At 41.1% G+C, this 15,933-nt stretch overlaps 1 protein-coding gene across 1 annotated transcript in view; it reads right to left on the bottom strand.

The window, feature by feature from the left end:
* Positions 1-14,832, bottom strand: part of jmjd1cb (jumonji domain containing 1Cb) — a 143,255-nt gene extending 128,423 nt beyond the window's left edge. Inside the window, 1 exon segment of the mRNA XM_038736358.1 lies at positions 14,401-14,832. Within this exon segment, the coding sequence (XP_038592286.1) occupies positions 14,401-14,556 (156 nt within the window). The 5' untranslated portion in view covers positions 14,557-14,832.
* Positions 14,833-15,933: the final 1,101 nt, after the last annotated feature.

Genomic DNA, 15,933 nt, shown 5'->3' on the forward strand with positions numbered 1-15,933 from the left:
CACGTTTTAATAAACATATATCATAAAGTAACATTTTAAACAAATGGCATACCAAACTTCCTTCACCCTCAAGCATTATGGAAATTCTGAGGGACAGACGTAGGCTACAATGTATAAGCCAGGAGTCAACCAGGCTGCGTGCGTACTGCAGTTTAGTCCCGGCATCACCTCACACTGGAAGCTTCTCAGAAGAATTTCAGCAGCGGAGAGTATAGCCTGCCCCACGTTAATGACTTGTTTTTTATATATTCTTTTTGTGCTTCTAGTACATTCTTCAAAGCTCAGCTAAGTAGCTAAGTTTGCTGTAGCACGTCAAACCTTTTTAATGCGCCGCAACATCCATGACATTATATTATCCGTCTTATCCATATCCATCTGGGTATCTTGTTACTGCACAAACGTGTGGCCAGGAGCTACTTTGAGCTGTTACAGAGGACAGGACGCAGGCAGTTGCTCCCTGGCGTTTCTGGATGAAGATACAGAGTAACGACTGATGATGTTTTCCACTGTGTAGCTTAAGTTATAGCCAACCAGTTAGATGTGTGCAAAGCCAAAGAAGTCTGTGCAATTCTGCAAGAGCCTGGTGCTGGTGGCATCTGACTGAATTTAAGGATCCACTCTGGATAACACGTTGACGATGCTATTTTACGCCAGACTATTGTTTGGTGTTAAGGTTAATGGTAGGCTATTGCCTAAGAGATGCTGGCTGTATTGAGATGGTTTAACAGTGGCTTCATTCCACAACAGTGATAAACAATGCCGAGGCTTAGGGCCGTGGCTAACACCATTAATAACTGGCTGTCACCAATGAAGGCAGGTCACGGAGACGTGGATCCGCAGCGTGCTCGATTTGTGTGCGTTAACTATGTCGGCAGTGACAAGGGAAGAGGGAGGGACAGGGTCTCGTCTTCTTTGAGGATTTACAGCAGTAGGTCGTAAATGTCGTAAATGTCTTGCGAAAATGGCACTTATCTAGTCAGAGGCCAAAAGGGCAGATGCTCGAGCACCACCTGGGGTCTATCTGTGCACGAGCCTGGTGCATGTGTCTTACTGATTAATATTTATGCAAAAGGAGCAGATGGAGTTCAGGCTAAACTTCTGCAGAGGTTTGGATATTTCAAAAAGTTAAAAAGTAACATTTCCAGCAGAGCAGAAAATACGTCTGTTCAGGCCGCAGTGGCTGTACGAGCCCAAAGTTCAACAACTGACTGGATGCCTAGAATGGGAAAGTTTTCTGAGACAGGTTTTTTAGTATCAAGTACGTACCGATAACAAGTCCGATCAATAATTATTTTTATTAAATTTGTTTACTATGCCTTAATCCTTACAGAACTAAAATATCCAATTGTGACAGTGCTCAAATTATTGTTGCAAATGCAATTTTTGTAGTTTTTGTGATTACTGTAGTGAATTCATTACTCATGCCATTATCAAGTCAATAACTAAAGACTATAAAGGAGTCCATCTGTCAGCTATCATTAAGACACCAAAACACGTCTGGAGTCTAATTTATAGAAAATAAGCACAATTAAATGGGAATATAGGTCAGAAAAACATTGCAATCAAAACTTTTCTCCAAATCATTCAGTCCTGGTAACAGAAACACAATCCTTTCTTTTCAGCCATTCAGTCCACCATACTACATTATACACTTGCTTTGATACTTAGGATGTGTATCAGGGAGTTTACATGTCTCCTAGCATCGTCAGAAAGCTCCATTCATAGCCATGGGATTCCACAACAGCTGTGTGAGTGCAGGTGATTAACAGTGCTATGGGATCTAGTGATACCGCCAGTATTTTCAGAACTTTTTGACTCACCTACAAAAGGGACTGGTAGCATATTTTTTAATGGCCAAAATAACAAATGGCCTTTTTGTGTCACATATACATTTGTTCTATTACATTTCATTTAGATAACAAGGTATTGTGTTGAATAAAACTTTAAGAAGAAGCCAGATGCACCGTTTAGATGAACCTAAAAACACATGTGGTAGTGTGTGTCTGTGTGTCTGTGTCTGTGTCTGTGTGTCTGTGTGTCTGTGTCTGTGTGTCTGTGTGTCTGTGTGTCTGTGTGTCTGTGTCTGTGTGTCTGTGTGTCTGTGTCTGTGTCTGTGTCTGTGTGTCTGTGTCTGTGTCTGTGTGTCTGTGTGTCTGTGTGTCTGTGTGTCTGTGTCTGTGTGTCTGTGTGTCTGTGTGTCTGTGTCTGTGTCTGTGTCTGTGTGTCTGTGTCTGTGTCTGTGTGTCTGTGTCTGTGTGTCTGTGTCTGTGTCTGTGTGTCTGTGTGTGTGTGTGTAATAGCCTTCTGAGGTTGGTGGGTGTAAGTTTCAGACCACAAACCATTATGTAATGACAGAGGAAGAGATGAGGACTATGCCAGTGTGTACGGAGGAATAACACCTGTCCTGAAAAAAATAAATTCAGTCAATTAACTGATTAGTCAGTCGTTAGAAGACTAATCTTCATTAATTTTGATGAGCAATTAATCATTTCATTTCATACACTAAATACACGATCTAGTTCAGGCCTCTCAGCAGTTAGAAAATGTGGCGTTGTTTCTATTGTTGTTAATTGAATACCTTTGGGACTGGTGGTTGGACAGAAGATGTCGCCATGTGTTGGACATTTTTTCACAATTTTCTGAAATGATATAGATTACACTTGTTTAAATTACTGTATCAATCTAAAACATAATTAACACTTCGTTATCAATGAAAGAGTTTGTTTTTTGCATTAGTTTCAGCTCTGACCGTACCAGTGAGAGACAGACAGAGTTCTGACGATGACAGGTTGAGCGTCTTGCAAGGGAATCTTTCCTCTCTCAGGTAACAAGAGTTAACTTGTTTAATTGCACTTCACATTCCAGCTATCACACGTCAAATACATAGTCTACTCACACCAGGGCTGAAGCAATGACTTTCCAATGCCGATAAGTAGCAGCCCAGCAGCCCAAGCACTGCGTAGGTGCTGCAGCCTTCATAATTCTAATATTCATTATGAATATTGTGCCCACATATTTATGACAGAAGTTGAATATCTTTGTAGTAATAAATGAATAAATACTACTCTGGTTTATCAATACAAAGCCAACAAAACAAATGAAACCAAACAGTATAATCGGGGTTTGTCCTGGCTCAAAATGAGGCGGAGGTGTTACCCTTTCCGATCACGTGCACACACGAGCACCGTGCTTTCAACTGGCTCAAGCAAACACTTTTTACAAGCAACGTATTTTTGAGTTCTGATAATTGTGTGATTGATCAATGATCACACTAAAGCAGTCTGTAACAACTGAACACACGAAGCAAAACGTTCCTCTCTGCTGCTCGTATCACCCAGCCCAGTTCCGCTGCTCGATCCCCCCAAACTTTCGGTGAATACTGTCCAGCATCAACTAAAGTTAGCAACAGTCTGCATGGGTTTGTTTTGAGTCAATGAAAACATGGCGTAAGGCAGCGACAGCGCTCTGGAGATTTGTATGTATGGTCGTATTTAGGTTTTTATAAGAGTGCTGAGGGAAACCTGATCGAAGACAATTTATAGCGAATGAAGCAAACTTTATCTCAGTGCATGATGTGGGGACTTCAGAAAGGGGGAACACGTCATGGTTTGTCTGTCTGACTTGCTAACAGCTTGTAAACTGAAACTCTCAGTGTTGTTCTGCTGCTGTATGCGTCGTGTGTCACATGATAACACATTACGCAGTTTAGTCTCCAGACCAACATATTTTGTTCATTTAAAATCCTGCAGTTGTGGAGATGGTTGTAAGTGTTCAACAGGAGAAATGCTGCCGACTTCCGTGCAAGACTCTTGTGTATTTATGTCACATGTTGGGCTTATCGCAGCTACTATAACTCTCCTCTTAAGACTCATTTGTATTTCTGCAAACTGCGCCTGGGGTCATCCTTTATAACATCTTTAATGTTAATGGACATATGATAAGTTTTTCTTCTGTTTACAGAAGGTATTGGCAGTTATTATTTTATTTATTTAGTTTATGCAAACGTGTGTATCGGTACTTTTTGAACATTTTCAGCACATTTTAAAAATACCACGACAATACTAACAGTGATCATTTTGGTCAGCTCCAAAAAACTTAAACCCTGTTCATTTGGTGAAATCACACAAATGCTACTTCCTTTGTATGTTTCTACTCTCTGGAGTTCTCCTCTGCTCTCCGGCTCGGTGCTGCTGTATTGTGCTGTGAGGCGGTGCTGAAGGAGTTAAGTTCTGTGCAGTGGGTGAACTCAAAAGAACTGGCGTTCACGTGGCTGAGCCGCTGTTGCTATGGGAGAGAGGCCAGACAGAGGAGAAAGAAACCCCTCTCTCTCCGTCTCTCTCACGTTCCCATTTTCTCTCTCTGTCTCCCTCTTTCTCTCTCGTTCTCTTTCCCTCCTCCTCTGCTTTCTCGTTCTCACTCTGCCAGAGAGCCTGGCTGGCTGGAAAACCAAATGACTAATGAGAGTACACAGCTCTTGCTCTCTCTCTCCTTCTCTTCAATTTTCAAATAACATTCACTCTCTCTTTCACTTCAGCTATCTGAAACTTCTCTCTCTCCCCTCCCTTCATCTGCCCATCTCTCCCTCATTCTGTCTCTCTCCATTCTTTTCTCTCTCGCTCGGTCTTTCAGTAATATCGGAAAGCCAGCCAGTGAGTCATGCAGCAACAGCACAAGACCAGGCTGAATATGCCAGTGTGTATTTCAGACCTTTGAATGTTACCTTGAATTAAAGTCAAGACATATTAAATGACAAATGAAAGAGACCAAGCTGAGAAAAGAAAGCATGGACATGGCTAGTGAAAGCAGAAAGCTACAGATGAGATGAATCAAACCAGGTCACTAACTGTTAAATGACATGAACCTCTGTTATGTTTAGTAAAGAAGATATGACGCACAGTGTACAGCGACCATCAGGTTATGCAGTGCAAAGAAAACCATTACTAAATTATGAAGAAAAACACAATAGTGCAACAGCTTTTAAGACTTGCAGCAAAAATTATTTTTATTAGCAAAATATTCTAACAGCAAGAATAGAGCTCAGGCTAAAACTTTGCTTTATTAAAGAGCTGCATTTATATAGTGCTTTTACCCAAACAGCTTTACAATTTGCTTGTCATTCACACACACACACACACCAATGGCAACCAGCTACCATGCAAGGCGCAATTTAATTTGGGGTTCAGTGTCTTGCACAAGGACAGTTGGACATGTGGAACACTTACTTCAGTCCCTCACTGCAAAAAGACCAAGTATACACTGTGTTACAAAATGACAGTGTGGCACACTTCAAATCCAGCACGAAGCAGAGTTGATTTATTTACTTTTATGTTTACAACACCCGGTAATACACCAGTCCAATCCAGTTAAAGTCCAATGAATGTGAAAGCAGGGCAGGAAATGAGACAACAGGTCAGGCTGGACTACGACAACTATAACAAACAGCACAGGGCAACAGAGACCAGAGAAAGGCTAGGAGGGAAACAAGTGAAAAGGACAGGGACTGGGCTGAAGCTAAGAGGGTTGGATGGCAGTAGCTCAGTCCTTGTATGACTGGAGGGTGGCCAGTTCAAGTACAGCATAGAGCAGTGTGGATTGGTAGTTGGAGAAGTGCCAGGAGGTGTCCTGGCAAGGCACCGAACCCCCTTGCTGTTCAGGACGCCTATCTGTGTGGCTGCCCACCTCGCTTCCCAACAACTGCATGTATAATGGCCCAGACCTGTGTGTGTGTGTGTGTGTGTGTGTGTGTGTGTGTGTGAAATATAATGACTGAAAACACTAAATTCCCCCGAAGGGATTAGTAAAATAATTACTCTTAACTTCAGTAGCAATGACACAGCAGCTAAAACACTAATCTATGTGTCTGTCTATAGTAGTAGTGGTAACACATGCCACTGCCCTGAGGACACTGGCACACATCACAATATGCAATTTATATCTTTAACTGTGAGATTCACTACCGATTTACAGTAGGAGCAGTTTTCTTTCTTGTTGTTGTTTAGAGAGAACAAACTGTTCTCTGAAATTCAGCTGGACTGTAAGCAGACTTATTGTCATTCATCGCCTTGTTGTGTCCTACTGGCACAGAGCAACCATGTTAACGTAATGAATTAGTTGACGACAAGATTAAGTGAATTACATTACAGGGTCAACTGGTGAGGACGGCAGACAGACATCATACTGACAAATGAGGCAACATTCCATCGGCCCCGCTTTCTTCAACAAGGTAGGAACAAGTCATGATTACAGGCTCACCTCTGGGGGTAGACAGCAAGACGCTTCACTCAGCCTGTGTCCCAGGTCATAAATAAGCACGACACAAACAGCAGTAGGCAAGATCTCGTCTTCTACTCAATAGAAAAGATATAGCCAAACCAGATGGACACGCATGAGCCGCCGTTACTCGATCCATTTGGGAGATGTTCCAAACAAGCACAACCTCCTCATTACTGGCTGCACCAGAATAGCTTCCCTCACATTCTTTGGTAAAATAGTCTAGTTAGAGGGCCGGGCCCGTATTCTCTGACAGCAGTGTTCAAAACATATATACTGGACAGCTCTGCATCTAAGAAACAACTTGGACTGGCATGATTCTTTCCAGTGGAGCTTAGCAAAAGACATTTATGAAAACACATGCTGTGTTGAACATCTTTTGGTTTTAGGACAGAGTTATTAGTGCCCCATGGTGGTATCCTGCAGGCCTTTTCACCCTGACAAGAAGAAATGCCAAGTATTTATAAATGAGACTGAAAATGTCACTTTGAGTCTATATATTTCAACAGCGGGTTTCAAAACCATACCATACTTCAGCAGCTCCTCTATCACAAATCAGTGAAGGAGGGATTTCATTCAGAGCAGTTGTGAGCTGAGGGCTGTCTAATGGTGTTACAGAGATAAGTCAGACTCACTGGGGTTTACTCATTTCACAGTCAGGACACAGTCACAGTCTGTCTGGCCGTGCTTTCTCACTCAGTGACTAAAGACTATGGATTTACTGATAACCTAAATTTCTTACATTGGTTGAAATTCTCTTTACATCCTGAAAGCAATCAATAAATCAAACATGAAAGAAATCTGTGGCTGTTGTGGGACTGTAACAAGCACAGCCACATGGAATGACTGGCTGACCTACCTGCCCGTCTACCTGTGCGCACTCTGCCAGTGCACTCACTGCAAATGAATGTGTTTTTGGAGTGAGGCCTGAATTCTTCAGTTAGGTACTTTCTAAATCTAGCTTTCTCTTTCCGGTTTCTCCAACGTTGCCTACCACAGCTTTAACATATACAGTGTCTAACTCTACCAGTTACATGCCAGTCCAATGGTTTTTGTTTTCCTCACTGTGCTCGGAGAGGACCAGTTTAATACTGTTTGTGTTCAGAGCTGCCATAGAATCAGGTATTTCGTACTGATTTAAACATTTCTCCATAAAGTATATAAAAGACAAATCATAGAATTCACCATGAAGTCAAAGTGTGAGACCAACAAAGACCACAATCTGAGTAGAACTGAGATCAACTCAGCGGTCAGTGAGAGACAGTCTACAAGCCTCTGGTGCTTGGTAGTTAGTTATGTAGGTTGTTATTGAGTTCCATGGGTGATCTTTTTTCAGATTTTTCTAAATCAACATGATCTATTTTTAGCATAATATGCCTCTAAAATATACATTCCACCGCAGGATAGACGTAGTGTAGCACAATACACCATTCAGGTCTGCCACGGTCCTGCATGAAACCACAGCAGCTGTTGAGTAGTAGAGTCTAATGCGTTCCCAGGGTTATCTGGGAAACCTGCGAGCCTATAGGAGACTTTATGGTTTCCGTATGTTGCACTGTGATGTAGTGTAGCTTTAGTGCTGTGTGTGTGTGTGTGTGTGTGTGTGTGTGTGTGTGTGTGTGTGTGTGTGTTTAAGAGAGATGGGGGAAGGGTACATCCAGCCAGCCCATCCTGGCTTCAGATTACATTTTGTTTCCTTAGGCACCAGAAAACAAACCCCTAACACGCTGTGTATCCAGTTACTGCACTGCCCAAACACCACATAACCTGGACACCACATAGCAATACTGCAGCTTGCTGTAGGAATATCTTATTGATAAATAAAGCCTCATCATAATGAAACCATTCTACAGACTGCTCTTATTTCCCTGATTGGACTGAAATACATTTTACAGCTGGTAAATGAAAATACAACAACATGCCACTGAGAGTCTGAGGAGTTTCTGTGCTGCCTGCAGACATCAGCACAAAGACACACTGCATTGTGACAATAGGACACAAACATTAAAAACACACCTGAAGGTTACTCAGTGCAAACAAATGTATTCTGTTGATCCATTATGTATCTAAACCTATTGATATGACTATGTTAAGGCTGACTGCACAGGATGAATAAACACACCATATTCTCATACTTCATTCAGTGCAGGCAACCACAATGTCAATCATTATTCTTCGTTTCTCTACGTTTATAATAAGAATGTTCCCACTTCATACACTGAATGCTGTAGACCGCCACTAAATCCTTACATGTAAAAAAAATATAATACACATGCATATATACAGAGTACATACATATTCTTTTTTTTTTCCTAGGTATCTCATCATTATTTTGACCAATTTGTTAAAAACTACCCACTAGATATGGATGATGTTTTTGGAGCTAAAGCTAAAGGTCAGAGCTAAACAGAGGTTTTATAACCAGAACAGCTTCATGACAAAAACATCTCATTCCACAGAGTACGTTAAAAAGAAATAGGAAAAGGAAGGTAACTTAAGGAGGAACGGTACAGCTATTGTGACTGGAATATATTTAGGAAAGTTCAGTAATAAAACATTTCTGGTCAGAGATGCATTAAACACTGGAAGGCATATTCAATACAAAAATACCTTTCCAGTTTTACACTTTTATTTTAGAAAAACTTGGCTTTCAACAAATGTATTTGGTGTTCCGATATCTACTTGTAAAAAAAAAACACCACATGGCACTGGCTCCTTCCTGATTCCCCAGCAATAAAGGAATGGACAGTTAATTAAGTTATACATAATGGAAAAAATAACTTGGCCTACAAAAGAACAGATTTACTAAGTTATGGTCAAAATGGTCACGGCCACTATTTATGGAGTTAACATATCAGTTGATCCTTTGTTGCGATGGGTTTTCCCTGTTTAACACACAGTTCTTCTGTCTAAGGAAAAAGTGGCTTGGTCTTTTTTGTTTTAAAACTTACTGGATTGTCTCCAACATGTTAATGCACTTCTTTGTTACTATAAATCCCTCTTTTCAGAATGTAAAATAATTACTGGAAATGTTATAGGATGCGGTTGTCTGTCTATGTGGCCCTGCGATGGACTGGCAACCTGTCCAGGGTGTACCCCGCCTTTCGCCCGATGTCAGCTGGGATTGGCTCCAGCCCCCGCGACCCTGTACGCAGGATAAGCGGTTGACGGTGGATGGATGGTTATAGCATGCATATTGTTTTTTTTTTTTAAAAGGATAATAAGAAGGGAAGCTGTTCATTTTTGCAGACTTCTAATGTCCTCTGTAACTGCAAGGTGATTTCTTTGTAGTTTGTGAAATATTCTGCGCTATAAATAAAGAACAAAAAAAGAAAAGAATATACAAATTTGGCAGATGGGTAATATTTTAAAGAACACTTATTTTCAAGTGTGTTTTCAGATAAGTGCAATCTGAAATACGCACCACGCAATGAACAGCATTCAGTGCATAGTGCGATAGTGAAAAGTAAAGTCCATTCTATAATGAGTTAAATGGTGGAGCCAAGTCCATATTATAGTGTGTGTAGCGGCCCTACATTAGAAGGTAAAAGCATCTCTCCTGCAGTGTTTACTCTCTGTGTCACTGATTTGTGTTTGTGCTCTAAACAATGCTGCTATTCACGACCCAACACACATACACACACATTCACTCACACACTGTTTAGAAATGTTTCTAAGCTGGCTGAACTGCAGCACTGCAACAACCATGCATGGATTGTGTATGTGGAAGCTTCCTTCCCGGCCATGGCCTGTCATTTTCTGCTGATTAGCCACACAGAGATGAACCTCAGCCCTAAAATACAAACTAGCAGCACTGCTACGGCACACACACAAACAAACAAAACAAACAAAGGCTCCTATAGGCAATGACCTGGCTGCCCTGCTCTTTCCATTCATTGCAAATCCAGATGAGTATGGCAGTTTTATGCCTAATGTGCCAGCGTAGGGTTTTGCTGATGAGCTTTTTCTTTTGGCTTGTATCCGTGTCCCTGAAGTCCCACCAAAATCTAAGCATCTGCCAGGGAATATGCTCTGAAATTCACTCTGTAGGCCACTGCTATACAGATTATCAGCTTAGGTTTAATGTTTTTGTATCAGTCTATTTAGCCGTGTTTCCACCAAAAGTTCCCGGGACTTTTAGTACCAGGATCTCCTTTTCAAGGAACAAAAACTTTCCTTCAGCCCATTGTTGTGTGCGTTTCCACCGCGGTCTGACGCCCTGCGAAGATCAGACAAATTTACCAGCTGATTTATCCCCCAAAGTGATGGACATGCATCATCATTTAGTAACACCACTATCTATGAGCAAAATGTATACATGAACATCAGATTTGATGGGAATATAATGAAAAACCATAGGCTATGCTTTTGTGTGGGGGAGTATAATGAAGAGACAGATCTTTAACGAGCTGTATTATCTGTTGTAATCAGCTGGTCCGTTTGTTTTGGAGAGGAGGAGACCTACTCTGGCTCCCTGTAGAAACCTACTAAACTGATGAAAACTTAAAACAGCAACTTAAGACCCAGTATTTAGCTTAACCCCATCAGCTGTTCGCTGTAAACACTGCACACTGGCTGCCATTTCTGAGCTATATAAATATAATACAGACGTACAATCTCAAGCCAACATCGGCAAGACTTGTGTGCTATTTGACTGTTGATTGTGAGTTATTGTGCAAACAACAGCGGAAAAGAGAGAAGCAGTAATAGAAAGATTTAGTTGCCTCTACTCGACCATTCAAAAATTCACTGCAAGGCAACAATTCACTGCATTGTTTATTACATATTTATATATTTCTACATTTATTTATGTCAACTGAATGTTTGTCTACATGTAGCACCTTATCACCAAAGCAAATTCCTTGTATGTGTAAAACAATACTTGGCAATAAAGCTCCTTCTGATTCTGGTAATGAGCTCAATGCATAATGTGGACTAAGGGTTTCACAATGAAGCTACTGAGCAGATGAAATATCCCAAAAGAATAAATAACGGTATGCACAAACATTTAGGCTGGCCCCAGTTATTACTACAGTGACTCGAATACAACACAGTGATATTCCTGCAATCATATACACTATATGCAGCATTGGCTCTAAAGCAATTAAGCAAAATGCATCATTAAATTCTAATATTATTTACGCGTCTTCATTGTTTAGCCCACGTTGGCTTTAAGCCAGTCAAACTGGCTAATCTACTGCTAGACCAGATGTCTATTACTGGGCCACCCTAACCATAAATACACCATTAAAAATTCTTAAATTATCTAACAACATAATAATAATAATAATAATAATAATAATAATAATAGTCTGTAGTTATATCTTTAATGTCATCATACCTCCTCAAATAGGGGTTATTACACTTAATAACCTCTACCGTCTGATGTTTTCGGTGGCACTCATTAGCACAGTAACATGTTATTGTATAAAACCCTGAACTGCAATGTACAGTATTACTGCAAACCTCGGATTACTGTAAGGTCCCATAGTGTAATTATTTCCATCTTGTTAACTGACCTAAATTAAATGCTGCATTTTGAATTCAGTACATCTGGATGAATACAAGAAAGTTTTATGGAGCAAATCCCAAAATATATGTCTGCTGAAGTAAGAACATTTCACATTTTAACATTAATGCTCAAATTATATTAGACTAGAGTTGCAACTAATGATTGTTCTCATTATCGAGTGATCTATAGATTATTTTAAGTTAATTCATTTAATGTCAGGTTTATCAGGTGGAGAGAGCTCAGAGAACTAGACCTCAAGTGGTCTGTGAGCTGTGAGCAACTGCATGACATCCTCAAATTGCTTGTGTCCTCACACCTAAAAAAACAGCTCACTAAAGGCAAATTCAAGACAAGGAAAAAGCACTAAATCCTCCCATTTATAAACCTGGAAGCGTGAAACAACCACGCTACCATGAAAATCCAGTTACTGGTTCATTTTCTTTAGACCTACTAATCAATGAGTTGACCGTTTCAGCTCTATATTAGGATGTTTAGCTATTTGAGAACAGTGTGTCAGTTTAATTGTGTATAGCCTAGAAATGACATGTTATCGTCTTAAAAATCTAGCAGCCATTGTGATAGAGAATGGTTGATTAAGCCTACAGATTTCATACATTTGGAACTCAACGGGTGGTAATCTCAGACCGATCTCTACATCAATTTATGGTCATACTTGTGACTAAATTGCATTATTTTTCTACTAAGACATATAGCTATGTACCAATAAGCCTTAGTGAGCTGTTGCTAAGCCAGTATACTCCTGCACTACTGGCCGATGTGACCACAGACACTTGACTAAGGCCTGACAGCTTGGCTTGACACACTTCTTCTAATCTAATCTCCAATCCTTCACTGTATTCACTCAGCTAGTTAAGCCCCTTGCTAATGAGACTGTGTCCCATTGTATGGAATTAAACCAGAACACTACTCACTGCCTAAATCACATCACACACAAGGACCAATTCTACAAGGGAATTAGGAAGCTGAGAGCATATCTGTTGTGCGATATAAACAAGTATATGCAAAATGCTGCACAGACAAGTTTGCATGCAATTACACCTGTGAGAAGTGTTTAGCTACAACACTGTAATCACTATTCCTGTCAGAAGCAGACAACCTGATGTAAATGCATGACTGAAATGCAGAATAAGAGAAACCTGGAATATATTGTCTATCTGGCATAGAAAGCACCATGAGTAGTCAAAGACATGCGAGAGGGACCTGTGACCTGTGTGCAAGTATGTAAGTATTGCTTTATTAACACACAGAATCTAACCACCACCAATGACTCCCAAATTAAATCATACACAAAGAATAACACAGACACCTGTATCCATTAGGTGATATCTATAATACCTGATGACTTACTGTCCTCACAGAATAGCACATATGCACAGAAATCACACCAAACAGTCAAATCAGAACTGTGCTGGGTTTGGCCAGTTTTCTGCACAGGCAGAAAGAAGATTCTGTGAACAAAAGAAAACAGGGAACAGCCACACTACAGTGAGACAGTACTGTGTATTTGCCAGCCAGGGGCTTGTCAGGGCAAATATTTCATTGTTTGCTGGTTTTGGCACGTTAACCCATCATGAAAAAAGCTCTTTTTCAAAAAGAGGGGGAAAACTCGGACCACTATATTGCCAATTTTTTTTTCATCCACCCCAGCCTGGCCACTGACCGTATTAAGAATGCAATAATTACACCTCAAGCAGGAAATATGTCTGCGGCTGAAAGCTCCAGAAGTGACAACATGGAGTTGTCTTTAAACTGTAGGCAACATTTAACATGAAAACAAAACGGCCCATTGTCCAGCCTGCAGCAGGACAGTTTTATGATTTTAATAGTCCTAGCATTCCTGCGTCCCTGTCCAAGTCGGAGGGGGTGTTGTCCGCCAGAAAATCACAGGCAGACGGGGCCGATCATCGCGCTCAAATAACGTGCATCGGGACCAATAACCACGGACTCACAGGGATTAGCACAATGTAAAGGCTGTTCAACCTGGAAAGCTAACCTTACCTCCATCAGCTGATGTGGAGTAACGTTTTACAGCAGATTAACGCATTTAGCTGCTCGGGACTCACATTCCTACACATGCCTTACAATCGCAGCGGCTCTCAGTTCAAATTCCAGGTGCTTCCCGTTCACTAATGGCTTGCTTTGACATGACACGGTGTGCATATTGTTGTATGTTTAACCATTCTTCACACTAACTAAACATGAAAACACGGAGGCTTGTCTTCGCCACAGTCAGTGGGTTATGAGTGAGATTCTGATGTAAATAATCGCAGTACTGTCTGGACCAGCGCTAACGATAGCTGTTTGCTTTCCACAACCCCCTGCTGGCAGTCTGCTTCCCATTAACCTGCTTGCTAAGTGGCCAAATAACAAGTCAAACACACACACGCGTGATAAATATTTTGGTGAAACAATGACAAAAACGAGCAGTGCACTCATTGGTCCAAAGAGCCATAACAACCAGGAGAAAGGCGCAAATGAATTTCCGCCTGGCAAGAGTACAACAGTGCCTCGCTGGCTAGCCACCAACCACAGAGGGTTTACCGTTCGCTTTGCATGTAACAGACCAAAGAGGGGGACCAAGTCAGCGCTGTCCTTACCGTCAGGTCGGGATTGTCGCTGTCACGATGGTTAACGGCCCGTATGACTCCAGACCTCCACGGCCACCGACCGAAGTCGCCGATTTCAGGAGGCTCGTCCCCGCTGACACAGAGGAACCGCTTTCCGACCAGCTCCGGTCGAGCCTCGACTGCCATGGCCCTTTGCTGGTCAAAACCCCCCCTCGAAAAAACTTCCAACAACGACGCCCTTACAGACCTGTTCCTTACGACATTAAACCAGCTCTAAAGAATCCAACGGTAGAATGAAAATAAAAAAGGAAAAGTTATTTGTTGCTAAACGCTGAAAACCCGACCCGGGGGATTTAAATGTGTAGCAGTCTCCACCCGCTCAAGCGTCAGTCTTTTCTCTCAACACGAAAAACGGTGGAACGCTGAACCGCATCACCGCCGCCATCCATACTTGTGTTTCTCCGCTGGATCCCAAGGCATTCACTGACCGCAGCACGGTTGTGTCCCTCCGCTCAATTGAACCCCATCGGTACTATTTTTGCAAAACTACTCCCATAACTGCTCGTACTTGTGGAACTGCCACGACTACCATTAACATTAACGTGTAGACTTCTGCGTCTGTAACAGCTGTAACGGGGCAAATCAATTTTATTCTTTCTAGCGCTTCTGCTGTTATCACTGCTGCTAACACCAACAGCAGAATTCATGCACTGTCATAACAGGCTAGGAAGAAAATAAAGGCATGTTGATAACTGCGGTCATTGTAATCAAGTTACAATTCCGCACCAGAACTATGGCAGCTTGGTTTTGTTTGTCTGTTTGTTTGTTTAACTATACTTTTGTTATAATGTACATATTACCTTAACAGAAAATAACACTTTATAACTAAATAATGCATTTTTATAGTAGTTAGTTGAGCCATAGTTATATGTTTTACTAATAATTGCAACATGTGACACAGTATCTCTGCAGGTACACAGGGCACCTATTCAAAATAGACTTAACAACCCTCATAGGACCGCCTTGTGCAAATAACAGTTGCATGAATGAATAACGTACATGTAAGGATGTGAGAGAGTGTATTTAGCAAAAAAGACAGATTCTTAAAACATGGTGGAAATGCTGCTTAAAAAGACCACACAGGTGACTTATTAGCATGTCCTATTTACTACTAGCCACTTATACTGTTCATTCATACTCTGCTTGTATAATCCATGAACATCAAGTCTGCATTAGTGTTTGTCATGTAGTCACTGTTACACTATAGTTTAAGGGAAAGCAGTGCTCATGTTGCAAATCAGTCTGTACTTAATCTGCATTACACCATGCATTATTGGATTAACAACAACTCAAGCAAGTGTTAGGAGTCTGCTAATTAATTTTCATATCATATTGGAGTGAATGGAAACTAATTGCCACCAAAAATGTTTATCATGCATGCATGCAGGCAAAAATGGTCTACAATAAAATGTGAAGGATACACTATTTGGAGTTAACACACCCTGGTATGTTCCCTTAAAAAATACATCAGATTTTTAGGCCGATTTAGACACCATCACAGCA

The sequence above is a fragment of the Micropterus salmoides genome, unplaced genomic scaffold (genome assembly GCF_014851395.1).
Source record: "Micropterus salmoides isolate LMB-PRFRI ecotype aquatic unplaced genomic scaffold, ASM1485139v1 Ms_hic_scaffold_21, whole genome shotgun sequence".
Lineage (NCBI taxonomy): Eukaryota > Metazoa > Chordata > Actinopteri > Centrarchiformes > Centrarchidae > Micropterus > Micropterus salmoides.